Source organism: Galeopterus variegatus, unplaced genomic scaffold (assembly GCF_000696425.1).
Source record: "Galeopterus variegatus unplaced genomic scaffold, G_variegatus-3.0.2 Scaffold132, whole genome shotgun sequence".
NCBI classification, from domain to species: Eukaryota; Metazoa; Chordata; class Mammalia; order Dermoptera; family Cynocephalidae; genus Galeopterus; species Galeopterus variegatus.
The window spans coordinates 150,811-164,837 of record NW_007726243.1 but is presented as its reverse complement, the minus strand read 5'-3'; the positions used below and the strand labels follow the sequence as shown (position 1 = coordinate 164,837).

The following is a 14,027-nucleotide window of genomic DNA, read 5'->3' as shown; positions in this document are numbered from 1 at the left end:
CCAGCATGCCCCAGGACTTCAGCAGCAATCATGCCTATAAACCCTACCAGCTGGCCTGGCCAGAATATCTGACTAAGCTGACTGGTGAAGGTCTTTCCCTGCCAAAGCCAGCCTGTAAACACTGGAAAAGGAAGCTGCTTCTTCAAATGTGCAAATGCCAACACAAGGCCACAAGAATCATGAATAATCAATGAAACATAATACCACCAAAGGAACAAAGTAAAGCACCTGTAAACAACTCTACAGAAATAGAAATCTATAAACTGACAAAGTCAGATACCAAAAGGAGCAAGAAATTTGTTCATGAAAAAACAAAAAAAAAAAAAAAAACAAAAAAAAAACCAGTCTGTCTGGTGAAGGTCAAAACCAGTTGATAAAGAAATGGAGGGAGGCCATTTTTCAAATATGCAGACACCAATGCAAACCTACAAGGAAAATGAAGATCAGGAACATATAAGACAGTAAAAAATAAATAAATAAAAATAAATAAAATAAATCTCCAATAACACACCCTAAAAAAATGGAGATCTATGAGTTGCCTGACAAAGAATTTAAAATACTCATCTTAAAGAAGCTCAGTGAACTACAGGACAACAGCTAAACACAATCAGGAAAACAATACATGAATAAAATGAGACATTCACAAACAGATAGAAACCATAAAAAACAACCAAATAGAAATTCTGGAGCTGAAGAACACAATGACTGAACTGAAAAATTCCATAGAAAGCCCCAACAACACACTTAACCAAGCAGAGGAAAGAGTCAATGAGCTCAAAGATGGGTTATTTAAAATTACCCAGTCAGAGGAACAAAAAGAAAATTGAATAAAAAAGAGTGAAGCATGCCTACAGTATTTATGGGGCACCATCAAGTGCATCAATATTCATATTATGGGAGTAGTAGGAGGAGTAGAGGGAAAAAAAGACTGATAAACCTTATGTAAACAAATTACAGAAAACTCCAAATCTACAGAGGAAAATGAACATCCAGATCCATGAAGCACAAAGGATCCCAAATAGATGAAATAGAAAGAGCTCTTCACTGAGACACATTATAATGAAATTCTCAAAGGTCAAAAACAAAGAAAGAATTTTGAATGCAGCAAGACAAAAGCAACTCATCATATACAAGGAAACCTTGATGAGACTATCAGCAGATTTCTCAGCAAAAACCTTGTAGGCCAGGAGAGAATGATATGATATATTCAAAGTGCTAAAGGAAAAACAAAAAACAAACAAACAAACAAAGCTGACAACCAGAAATGCTATATCCAGAAATGCTGTTCTTTGGAAATGAAGAAGAGATCAAGACTTACCCAGACAAACAAAAGATGTGGGAGTATATCACCACTATCTGCCTTACAAGAAATGCTACAGAGAATTCTTCTAGATGAAACAAAAGGATGTGAACTAGCCACATGAAAATATATAAAAGTATAAAATTCACTGTAAAGGCAAGTATATAGTCAAATTTAGAATACTCTAATACTATAATGGTGGTGTACAAATCACTTTAACATGAGTATAAAAGTTAAAAGACAAAAACATTAAAAATAACTGTAACTTCAATAATTGATTAATGGGTACACAATAAAAAAATATAAATTTTGACAAAAGAACATAAAATGTGGGTGGAGAGGAAGTTAAAAAGAAGAGATTTTATATGCAGCTGAAGTTAAATTGTTATCAGCTTAAAATAGTCAAAGTTAAGTTGTTATTAGTTTAAAATAGCTTAAAATAAACAAAATTGACAAATGTTTAAATAGACTAAGAAAAAAAAGAGAGGATTTAAATAAATAAAATTATAATTATTTAAATAAATAAATTATAAATCCTACAAAGGATTATAAGAAACTACTATGAACAATTATATACCAACAAATTGGATTACCCAGGAGATATGGATAAGTTCCTAGAAAAATATAACCTACTGAGATGAATTATAAGTAAACAAAAAATATGAACAAATTATAAGTAAAGATAGTGAATCAGCAATCAGAAACCTTTCAACAAAGAAAAGCCCAGGACCTGTCAGCTTTACTGCTAAATTCTACCAAATATTTAAAGGAGAATTAATGTCAATCCTTCTCAAATTCTTTCCTGCTCTTGCTACTTTTATTCAAGATAGTACTGAAAGTCCTAGTCAGGGCAGTTAGACAAGAAAAAGAAATAAAAGATATCCAAATTAGAAAGAAAGAAGTTAAACTGTCTCTGTTTGCAGATAACATGATCTTATATATAAAAAAAAATCCCTACAGACTCCACCAAAACACTGTTATAAATAATAAATGAATTTGGTAAATTTGCAGGATACAAAATCAACATACAAAAATTAGTAGTATTTCTGTATACTAATAATGAATTATCTAAAAAATAAATCAAGAAAACAATCCCATTTGCAATAGCACAAAAAAACTTAGAAATAAACTTAAACAAAAAAGAGAAAAGATCTATATGCTGAAAACTATAAAACATTTATGAAAGAAATTGAAAAATACACAAATAAATGGATAAATATTGTGTTCATGGATTTGAAGAATTAATATTGTTAAGATATCCATACTATCCAAAGCAATGTATAGATTCAATGTAATTCCTATCAAAATTCCAATGACAGTTTTCACGGAAATAGAAAAAACAATTTTAAAATTCATATGGAACCACACAAGAACTTGAATAGTCAAGGCAATCTTGAACAAAGCAAATACACTTAGAGGAATCACATTACCTGATTTCAAAATATACTACAAAACTATAGTAATCAAAACAGCATGGTACTTGCATAAAAGACATATAGACGAATAGAACAGAATGGAGCTCAGAAATAAATGTATGCATTTACGGTTAATTGATCTTCAACAAAGATTCCAAGAACACACAATGTGGAAAAGACAGTCTCTTTAATTAATGATGCTGGTAAATTGGATAGCCACATGCAGAATAATAAGTGGACCCTTATCTCACACCACATACAAAAATCAACTCGAAATGAATTGAAGACCTGAAACTGTAAAACTACTAGAAGAGAACGTAAGAAAAAAGCTTCTTGACATGATCTGGGTAATGAATTTTTAAAAATATGACCTCAAAAGCATATGCAACACAATAGACAAATGGGACTGCATCAAACTAAAAATCTTCTGCACAGCAAAGGAAACAATCAACAGAGTGAAGAGACAACCTACTGAATGGGAGAAAATATTTGCAAACCATCTGATAAGTACTTAATATCCAAAATATATGAAGAACTCAAACCACTCAATAGCACAAAAATAAATAACCCCATTTTTAAAAAATGATCAAAGAACATGGTGGACATTTCCCAAAATAACACATACAATTGTATATAAAAGATTTGCTGGCAAGTATGTGGAGAAAAGAGAACCCTTGTACAGTGTGGGTGGGAATGTAAATTCGTGCAGCCATTATGGAAAATAGTATGGAGGTTCCTCAAAAAACTAAAAATAGAACCGTCATACGATCCATCAATCCCACTCCTGGGTATATATCCAAAAAAGAAATGAAATTAATATCTCAAAGATATATCCACGCTACCATGTTCATTGCACTATTATTCACAATTGCCAAGATATGGAATCAACCTAAATGCCTATCAATAGGTGAGTAAAGAAAATGTGCCATACACACACACACACACACAATGGAATATTATTCAGCCTTAGAAAAGAAGGAAATATTGTCATTTGCAACAACATAGATGAACCTGAAGGACATTATGCTAAGCGAAATAAGCCAGACACAAAGAGACAAATACTGCATGATTTCATTTATATGTGGGATATAAAAATGTCCAACTCACAGAAGCAGAGAGTAGAATGATGGTTGGCAGGGTCCAGGGGATAGGAGGAATGGGAGGGCAATAGGGAGATGTTGGTCAAAGAGCACAAAGTTTCAGTTATGTAAAAATGAGTAAGTTCTGAAGATCTAATGTACAGCATGGTGACTATAGTTACTAATACTGCATTGTATACTAGAATTTGCTGAGAGTAGATCATCACACATGCACAATACATAACTATGTGAGGTGATGGATATGTTAATTAGCTTGATTGTGATAATCATTTCACAATGCATACATATATTAAAACATCAGATTTTATACCATAAACATATAATTTTTATTTGTCAATTATCTCTTCGTAAAGCTGGAAAAAGATAAATAATAAACTCAAAGCAAGTGGAAGGAAGGAAATTAAAGAACTAAGGGCCAGCCTGTGGCTCACTTGGGAGAGCGTGGTACTGACAACACCAAGTCAAGGGTTAAGATCCCCTTACTGGTCATCTTTATTAAAAAAAAAAAAAAATTAATGAACTAGAAAACAAAGAAACAACAAAGAGACTTTTTAAAAAAGTGGTTTATCAAAGAGACTTAATAAATAAATGTGGCATAAATGATCAAAAAAGAAAAAGGAAAGTATAAATAAAAAATACCAGGAATAATAATACTCTAGAAATATAATAATTGAGCATTATGCTCTACAAACATGACTATACATACATTAGAGATTCAAAAATCATAATCTATTAAATTGAAAAGGAATATAAAATTTATTTATTTATTTTTTCCTTTTTTTTTTTCTGACTGGTAAGGGGATCGCAAGCCTCGGCACAGGTGTGGTCTGCACCACGCTCAGCCAATGAGCGCACCGGCCATCCCTATATAGGATCCGAACCCGCGGCCTTGGCACTACCAGCGCCACACTCTCCCAAGTGAGCCATGGGGACGGCCCTAAAATTTATTTTTTTAAAAAAGAAAACTTACCTAAACCCATTCAAGAAGAAAATGAAATCTCAATGGGCCTATAACCGTTAAGTAAGTTGAATGAAAACTGTAAAATCTATCACAAAAGTAACACCAGATTTAGATGGTTCTATAGGCAAACTTTACCAAAGATTCAAGGACCAAATAATCACAATAAATTCTCTCATGTTTTGAAAAGAGGAAATATTCTCCAACGCTTTTATGAGGTTAGAATAACCTTGATCCAAAATCAGATAACATAGCAGATGAAAAGAAAATTACAGGCCAATCTTATTGATGAATACTGATGAAAAAATCTCATGATCATATTACAACCAAACCCATCAATGAAAAGATAATATTTCTTAACCAAAGTAGGTTCAACATTTAAAAAAAATTTTAAATATAATTCAACACATTTACAGATTTAGAAAAACCATGTGATATTTCAATAGATGCAGATAATAGATTTAATCATTTTTCCTGATAAAAATGCTTAACAAAATAAAATGGAAGGAATGTCCCCCATACAATAAATCATATCAGTAAATAAAAATCTACAGAAAAGTGTTTAAAGGCAAATGATAGCTTTCCCCAACACCAGAAATATGACGAAGTTGGGCAAACATTTGTAAAGTCTGAAATACCACGAGTTCATGAAATACCATGAGAACATGGAACAATGGAATTCTCATACACTGCTGGTGGAGAGTAAATTGGAGAACCCTTTGTCAATATCTTGCGAGGTTGAAGTTGTGTGTAACTTAAAACCTACTAATTCACGACCGAGAGAAGTGCCACTCAAACTGTGTGCCTCAGCTGCTGTCCACAAACTGTTATCAGAGAATGTTGTAAGACCATTTTGAGTAATGCTGCCCTCAAGAAACTCTTGTATATATGTGTGGGGAGACATTTACGAAAGTATCACTGTAGAACTATTTGTAATAGCAAAAAACTGAAAATAAATTTACTTGTGGTGAAAAGTGGATAAACAAATTCTGGTATAGTCATACAATGGGATACTACACAACAGTTAAAATCAATAATCTAGCCCTGGATTTACCAACATTGATATATTTCAAAGAATAGTACTGAGTATAAAAAATGAACTTCAGGAAAATACATACAAAATGTTATTTACATAAAGACTAAAAACATGCAAAATAATGTCACTTTTTAATACTATCTGCATATCTAATAAAGGTATGAAAATATACCTTTATATGATTTACATATGAAACATGGAATGATAAACACAAATTCAGAATCTGGGGAGGGAGGAATAGGATTTGGTCAAGGGAGAAATACACAGGGATTTAACTGCATCAGTTAATTTTTTTTAAAAAAAGGTGTAGCAATTAAAAATTTAAAGCATTATACCTTGTGATGGCTCTATTAATGTACATTATAATATTTTTTATATTTTAATGTGTTTGAAATATTTACAATAATTTTTGAAGTCATGATTTGAAAAAATGGATCTTAAGGCCTCATTTTAGAGGTGAAGGTAGTGAACTATGGAGAAATTAAGAAATTTACCCAAGTTTACACAACTAGTCTAGAAGCCATGTTTCCTGATCCCCAAACTTCTGTACCACATCGACCGTACAAGGGTCACAGAAGACCCTCAGGAGTCGTCTCTCTAATATCTTTGACATCACCATGTAATGATCTTTTTATTCTTTGGAGAAACAGATGGAATTAACAAATTGTCTATCAAGCAAGTTATACCAAGACTGTGGATCTCTTTCCAGAAAATAAATTATATTAAGGAAAAAGTAAAAAGAGTGACTGTAAAATCCCGCACTTACAGTCCCTTTGTTTGGAGATTTTGTTAGCTTGCTTTCCATGATTTTATTAAAGAAAAGACAAAGCCTATACCTAAGTGTCCAAATGAGATGATAAATGTCCCTAGTGAACCTGCCTGAAATAAAGTAAGAAAGTTATGATTACATGTCACCAGGACTCACAGTTTGTGACCCAGGGGAGATAATAAAGTTGTTAGAACACCTTCCAACTTTGAAGCAAGCTTTCTCACAGAGTTGGCTGTAGGATAGATGCAAACCCTTCCAGGTATGCCTCTGTTATAAATTGTGAGTCCCACCACCTTTAGCGATCCAGACTTCTCAAACTGTAAACAATCCTTCCCAAAGGGAAAGCTGGAAGCAATGCAATAAATGTCTGAATTATGTTTATACTTGATTGGGTTGGGCAATAAAAGCCCTTTGTGCTGTCTTCTTGGCGTACCATAATTTAAAGTTTTTTAAGACCCAGATAAGTAAAGGAGGCAGCTCTTTACCTCAGCCTATTACAAGGCAATGAGATTAGGTCACATTGGTTGAGGCACAGCTGTACTCTAGCATTGGGGGTCAGAGTAGGAATAAAATACCTTTCTTCCATAGTCTTCTGGCATTTGATTCGCATCAGTTTGCCCCGTGCTCTAGCTTGGAACATGGTGAAAACTTTAGATAGTTTCTCATCTCTCATTGCTTCCAGTTGTCCCAGAAAGCCAGCTTTAAAAAACACCTAAAAGAAATAAGTCATTAAATGTTAGTTCCACTAATAATGGGTATTCAGCAAATGTCTGCTGAATGACACTGTGAGTAACTGATGTGTTCCGTGGGACAACTTTATCAATTCTGTTTCTTGTTAAGTTTTATTAAATGTGTAAATCCATATCCTAGAAAGTTTGGTTTTATAAATCTAAAATTTGCAAAAAACATTTTATTTAATCTTATGGTTATATTGGTTGCTTGAGAATGTACACTATTCTCCCCTTATGTATTAATAATGCCTCGGTTGTTTAGTGAACCTGGTTTAAGTTTTAAGATGGGCCCAGGCATGCAGTGCTCCAAAGTGCCAGGCATGGGTGCTGTAAAGAGCCAGATAGTACATATTTGTAGGCTTTGTGGGCCACACACAATCTTTGTAGAATATTCTTCTTTGTGTTTTTTTTTTTTCTTCGTGTCCGGCAACGGACCACAACCCTCAGTGTCGCGCCCATACCAGACCGGGACCGGCAACGGGATCGCAACCCTCGGTGCTGCGCCTGCCCCTCGCTCAGCCAGTGAGCAGGAACCGGTCTGTATGTGGGATCCGAACCCTCAGCGGGAGTGCAGCCGCGCTCCCAACCTGTGCACTGTAGCAGTGCGCCACCGGGCCGGCCCAAAAACTGACTCAGGGCTGCTACCCAGTTTCTCCTTTTTTTTTTTTTTCCTTTTTGTCTTTTTTCGTGACCGGCAACGGGATCGCAACCCTCGGTGTTGCGCCCACACCTCGCTCAGCCAGTGAGCAGCCGGTCTGTATGTGGGATCCGAACCCTCAGCGGGAGTGCAACCGCGCTCCCAACCTGTGCACTGTAGCAGTGCACCACCGGGCTGGCCCCATCTTCTTCTTTGTGTTTTAAACAACTTTTTAAACATGTAAAACCATTTTTAGCTAGTGGGCCATATAAAAAAAATAGGCAATCGTTTGCTGACACCTGCTCTGGAGGAAGGCACTTTTGTCCTAGGCATCAAAGAATCCACGTAACTATTTTTTTCAAGAATAATTAGTAAAAAGCAAGGTAAAGTGAGTGAGATGCGTAAGGCAAAGGTTTTATGCACACACTCAGTGTGCCTCCTAAAGTCACCTCACACAGCCTGAGAGTGACTGCCTCTCAGCCCCGCTTGCACAACCCTGAGAATGAATGAATGCCTCCTGAAAATTTGTGCCTTAAGAGCCTCACTTGCCTCATGTCAGTCCTGGCCCAGAAAACAACTAAACACACAAGGAAGCAAGGCACTGTTAATGAAAATCTGCTACAGCAACTAACAGCAGAAACTCACTCCAAGGTTCTCAAAATGTGGGAGTCAAGTAATGTTTTTATAACCATGTTCTACAGTTTCTTTTCTGTAAATTCTTCACCCTGGATCCTCCAACTCACTTTCAAATAATTTAATCCTTATATGGATGTCATTAGGAACACCCCGATGTTGACTGCCAGATAAAACCAAATCTATTAGTCAGAAGTTTCCCAAAATAACTCATATGTGGGTCATACCAATATTATCTCAGATGAAGAAGAATTTAGAAAATCACATTTAAGGAAGTTGGCTTTGGATTAAGTTTTGGATGATGAGTTTGACGTTAAAGTTATTAAATTACTCAGATAGTCTTCTAGAATTTATTCCCTAAAAGAGTGCTGCGGATGAATTAGTTCACATACAGACAAGCAGTTAATTTCAGGAAGTTGATTCACCTTGTTCTAGCTCTGATATGTACACACATTTTCTAGCACCATAAGGTTGATTCAGTATTTTATATTTTGGCTCAAATTTGCTTAGATGACTAATTATAAAAATGTAAATGTAGGGCCGGCCCGGTGGCGCACTGCTACAGTGCGCCGCTTGGGAAGCCCGGTGGCGCTCCCACCGAGGGTTCGGATCCCACATACAGACCGGTTCCCGCTCACTGGCTGAGCGAGGTGCGGGTGCGACACCGAGGTTTGTGATCCCGTTGCCGGTCCCGGTCAGGTACGGGCGCAACACTGAGGGTTGCAATCTGTTGCCGGACACGAAAAAAGACAAAAAGGAAAAAAAAAAAATGTAAATGTAGTCAAGACTGAGGGTTAAGAAGCTTTGAGTTTTCTTTCTCAAACAGCACTGACGTTTCCACCTTCAGCTGAGCTCTATTTGTGCTATTTGTGGCCACAAGAGCTGAAGGATGCCTTATAATTGAGCATTCACAGGTATTTTAAGATCCACACTCTTTCCTCCCACCCTTCACCAAAAGCATTCTTTGCACTTTTCTGGTTACCTTAGTGATTCCAAATTGGTACTGTGTATGGTCTATCTCTAAGGAGCCAAGTAGTTCTTCAGCTGCTTTTCTGCTGCTCACAAACTTGTTCTTTGGAAAGGTCCTTGGGTTCAGAATGCAGTACCTAATTTAAAATAAATAAAGAATAAATCTTGGAGTCAGGGGATCATATGATTCAAATAAAGACTAATCTGGACAAGTGAGGTAAAAGTAGATATAGACTTCTACCTCTCCTGCCAATACGTTCAATTTTCACAGAACTCTTGGTAACAATAATGAGAATACAAACAATAATCCCATACATTGGTATAATAGTTTGTGCTTTTCACAGTGCTTTAGAGACAACCTCATTTAATTATTTGCTTAATTAGGAAGAGAGGGACTGGGAGGAGAAAGGGAAGGAGGGAAGCACACATAAGTATCTCGCTGTATGGACAGGAAAACCGAAAAGCAAAAACATTAAATGTCTTTTCCGAGATTCCTTCACCCTAATGGTGAGTTGATGGAGAAAGAGAAATATGCCTCTTAATTCTGAGACAGGTATTCTTCCTACTCTACCATATTTTGCTCAAATTGGCTTGATGACCTACACTTTATACTTTTAGAGTTTGGGAAATAGAAAGCAAAGATGCCTCTCCTACCTCCTGCCACACACCCTGCTGGCTTCCTTCCTTTTATGGGCTTGCTAGCTTAGTGACAGCTTGCATGGATGGCAGCTACAATTAAGTATATACAGCACTTCAGAGATTCAATTCAGCCTCCATATCTTTCTTCCGTATATATTTCTTCTATATGTGGGTATATTATCCATTAATAGAAATTTGAGGATATTACAGCTACATGGATGTTGGATTTCAGGGGAAATAATAATGGAACTCTGTCATCATATATCTTACCACCACCCAAACACATCGATTTGCAGGCCTGGAGGACGTCAACCAAACAAACAATGCATGCCTAAATACTTGGAAAGAGAGGGAAACAGAATGGACTGCCTCAGGCTTCTTGGATTCTGAAACTTATGTTTACCTTTGTTTAAAATCAGCATACAGCAGTCGGTTTGGAAAACCTTTACAGCATATCTGAATTCCTTCCAAGACACCATTACAACGCAGCTGCTGTAAAACCAAGTAAGGGTCCATCACACCTGAAAAAGAGAGTCATGTTGGGTCTGTGCCTGAAAAAATGATTACCCCAGATTTTGTCCTAATTGTTGCATCTTGGGTTAAAAATAAAGATTTGAATTTAGTGTTCTCTACATGACAGGTCATAGAAGTTCACTCACTCCCAGCCTGATGGTACTCACAATACCCATCCTATTATGTAGGAGTCTCCAAATATGATTTACCTGAAATTATTTTTAACATGGAACAAGCCCATTAGTTCAGTTAGATAATATTTTATAAGTAAATACTCCTGGAAAATGAAAAATAGATTGTATTTTTTGCTAGAATGTAAATGGCTGGTATCACATCCATTTGCCAACCATAAACCAGAGAGAGAAGAGGATAAAAACACAAAAGGGAACTGCTAACTCTTCTGAAAGGGGAAAAGGAATTACAAGGAGGGGGAATAAAAAGAAAGAGAAAAATGGGTACAACCACAAAATTTTGTTTACAATTTTGTTTAGGAAGGACTTGGCCACATCCCAGCTTTATTCTCCCCTTGTTATCTTGACAGCACCTACATTTTATTTTGTAGTATGAGCATCATTCTTTCACCTCCTCAGCCTTTGAAAAAACATCCAAGAAGCCACTATATCTGGTCCTTAGCAAATCTGGAAAAAGCCAAGGAGCACTTCTCCTAACACAAAAACCTAATATGGTATTATAAGAAAAATGGAAAAAGATGACTCTGTCTATGCCCAAGGTCACAGAAATAAGCCTAAGCTATATGCCCACATTCCTGTACTCCAATCTTTTTCATGGACAGAAACAGATTTCCATAAGAAGGGACAGAAATGAAGTCCTATGATGCCTTAAGATCAAACACATTCATTCCTTTAAGTACACTTGAAGAACTGTTTTGATTAGATCATGAAGCTTTTCTTGTGACTTTGTCTTATGACTTTAAAAAAAAGAAACCTGCTGAAATCAGAGCTGACTTGATGGGATGCAACTCTAATAGGTAACAAAATTGCTCCAAAATAGAGGCAGCTAATTAGATTCCTTGCTAGATGGAAGCAGTATCCCTAGATGAATTCAGAAACCCAGCTGATAGGAAACAATGAGCCAAAAGCACACAGCCGTGAATGAACATGAAGTGTTTGCATTGCAAAAACTCAAACTGCAGCATCATTGTTTGGCATCACACTTTCCCAAAATAGGCCACAGACTATCAAGATCGGGGCCTTAATTACAGGAGGTTAATAAAAATGCAAGATTCTACAGAACCTCAGAAGTCAGAATCAGCAACATCTGGCTACATATTCCAAGGGTGGTTAGTGCTCTGAAGACATAAATGCTGTCATATACATACTCCTTTGAGACTAAAAGCCTCTGACCAAAGCTCTATTGAGGCCTGTAATCCCAAAGAGATGGCTGGGAATCTTCATATCCATGATGTAAGAAAAGCATGTAGTTAAATTAATACCAGTAAAAACTTTGTTTTGGGGCCGGCCCCGTGGCTCACTCCGGAGAGCACGGTGCTGGTGGAGCCGAGGCCGAGGGTTCGGATCCTATATAGGGATGGCCGGCGTGCTCGCTGGCTGAGCGTGGAGCAGACCACACCGTGCCGAGGGTTACAATCCCCTTACCGGTCAAAAAAAAAAAACTATCCATCACCCAGAATTACATAACTAAAGCAATGGGGACCATTAACAAGAGGGAAGATGTCAGTGGGGAAGGAAGACTAGAGGGAGTTCTTAACAATTAGAAACGAATTTAAGAACTGTCTTTATGGTCAGTTTATGTAACTCAGACCAAATAATTTTTTTTATGCTGAAATGTCTACCTCAATCTCCTAGTTGATCATTCAATCCCTTTTTATTACACTTTGCCCTTGTAGACAATGGCATAGGAGGTCATCCACATTTTAGCATATAATTCAAGGAGAAATTTAAATGGTAATATCAAGCACACTAATATTACCCAGTTGAGTCTCTTTGTGAAATCCTTTTGCATGTCCACTTGAATCTCAATTCAAAGGCAGTCTTGAGAAGGTTCTGAAGACCTCACTTTCAACTTACTTTCACTTTTTTTTCTGAAAATCTACCCTTATATAAAAGGGATCAGTAAATGTTTCTTAGAAAAAAAAATACCATTCAACATTGCTGAAATAAAATGTATTTCCTAGAGTGGATTACAAAGAAGTGTAGTTCTTACCTGGCATTTTGTTTGTGTTGGGATTTATGCATCTCACAAAATGAGGTGCTGTTGATTTCAGATTAGTCATCAATTTATCTACGTTTTCCTAAAATAGAGACCAAAATAAACATAAAATCACTTTGCAAATCACCAAAACACCAATCTACTTCACAAATGTCTCCAAATCTATCAACTTAATCTTACAGACAAGATACATACCAACAGTGAAATAATGAATTTTGACATTCTTTGCTGCTTACCAAAAGCACATTCTTTCTTTCCTATGGCAAGTCATTATTTTTCTGACAAAGTTCCATTGTGAATCACCTCTACTTGTTTTGAATTTGATAGCAATAACTTGTGACTGGGCAATAAAATGTCTAGAAGAAATAAATTGTTTCTCAAGTTTTCTCTCTGTGGAAGATTCTCTTGAAGCAGAATCTGAGATGGGAGCTCTGGATCAAGGGACTTATTTGGAGAGTGAGGGAAGCAAGGGAGAGCAGGGTGAAAAGAAAGCAATGGTGTGGACTCACGTCAGTCTGATCCCCACAGGAGCTGTGAGCACAGAGGCACCAATTGCACCAAAGTCGGTCCCCCTCTCAAGACAAGAGAGAGACCGCAGTCTGGAGGGGAGGGCAAAGAAGTAGCTTAGCTTCCTAGTTGGCCAAGGCCAATTCTGGCAACAGGGAGTTGTTATGAACCAATATTCATATCAGCTGGAAGACGTGTGCAGGGATGATAAGGGGGACCTAGGCGGGGCCCCACAGTGTCCTCTAAAGCCCTTAATAATATGAAGATGATAAGGGGACCTAGGTGGGGCCCCATAGTGTCCTCTAAAGCCCTTAATAATATGAAGATGATAAGGGGGACCTAGGCGGGGCCCCATGGTGTCCTCTAAAGCCCTTAATAATATGAAGACAACTTCTACTCTTCCCACTTGACTAACTTCAGAGACTTTATCCTTATTTGAAGATGTGAAATTTCATATAAGTAATAACATACGCAGATTTTGAGGCAGTTAATATATGACTAGTATAATCAAAAATTACTTTATGCAGAGACGTAACCGTTTGGAATGAAACTCCTTTCCTGCGTTTCTTCTCCCTAAACTGTACAGCTAAAAAAAAAAGAGGAAGAAAAAAACATTTAAAAAGAAGCTCT

The 14,027-nt window shown here is 36.6% G+C and overlaps 1 protein-coding gene across 1 annotated transcript in view; it reads right to left on the bottom strand.

The window, feature by feature from the left end:
* MYH15 (myosin, heavy chain 15) overlaps nt 1-14,027 on the bottom strand; it is a 134,015-nt gene that overhangs the window by 69,710 nt on the left and 50,278 nt on the right. Inside the window, exons 17-21 of the mRNA XM_008588775.1 lie at nt 13,916-13,983; nt 12,885-12,972; nt 10,591-10,708; nt 9,562-9,685; nt 7,154-7,290 (exon numbers count right to left, since the gene is read on the bottom strand). Coding sequence (XP_008586997.1) covers nt 7,154-7,290; nt 9,562-9,685; nt 10,591-10,708; nt 12,885-12,972; nt 13,916-13,983 — 535 coding nt within the window. The remainder of the gene's footprint in view (nt 1-7,153; nt 7,291-9,561; nt 9,686-10,590; nt 10,709-12,884; nt 12,973-13,915; nt 13,984-14,027) is intronic.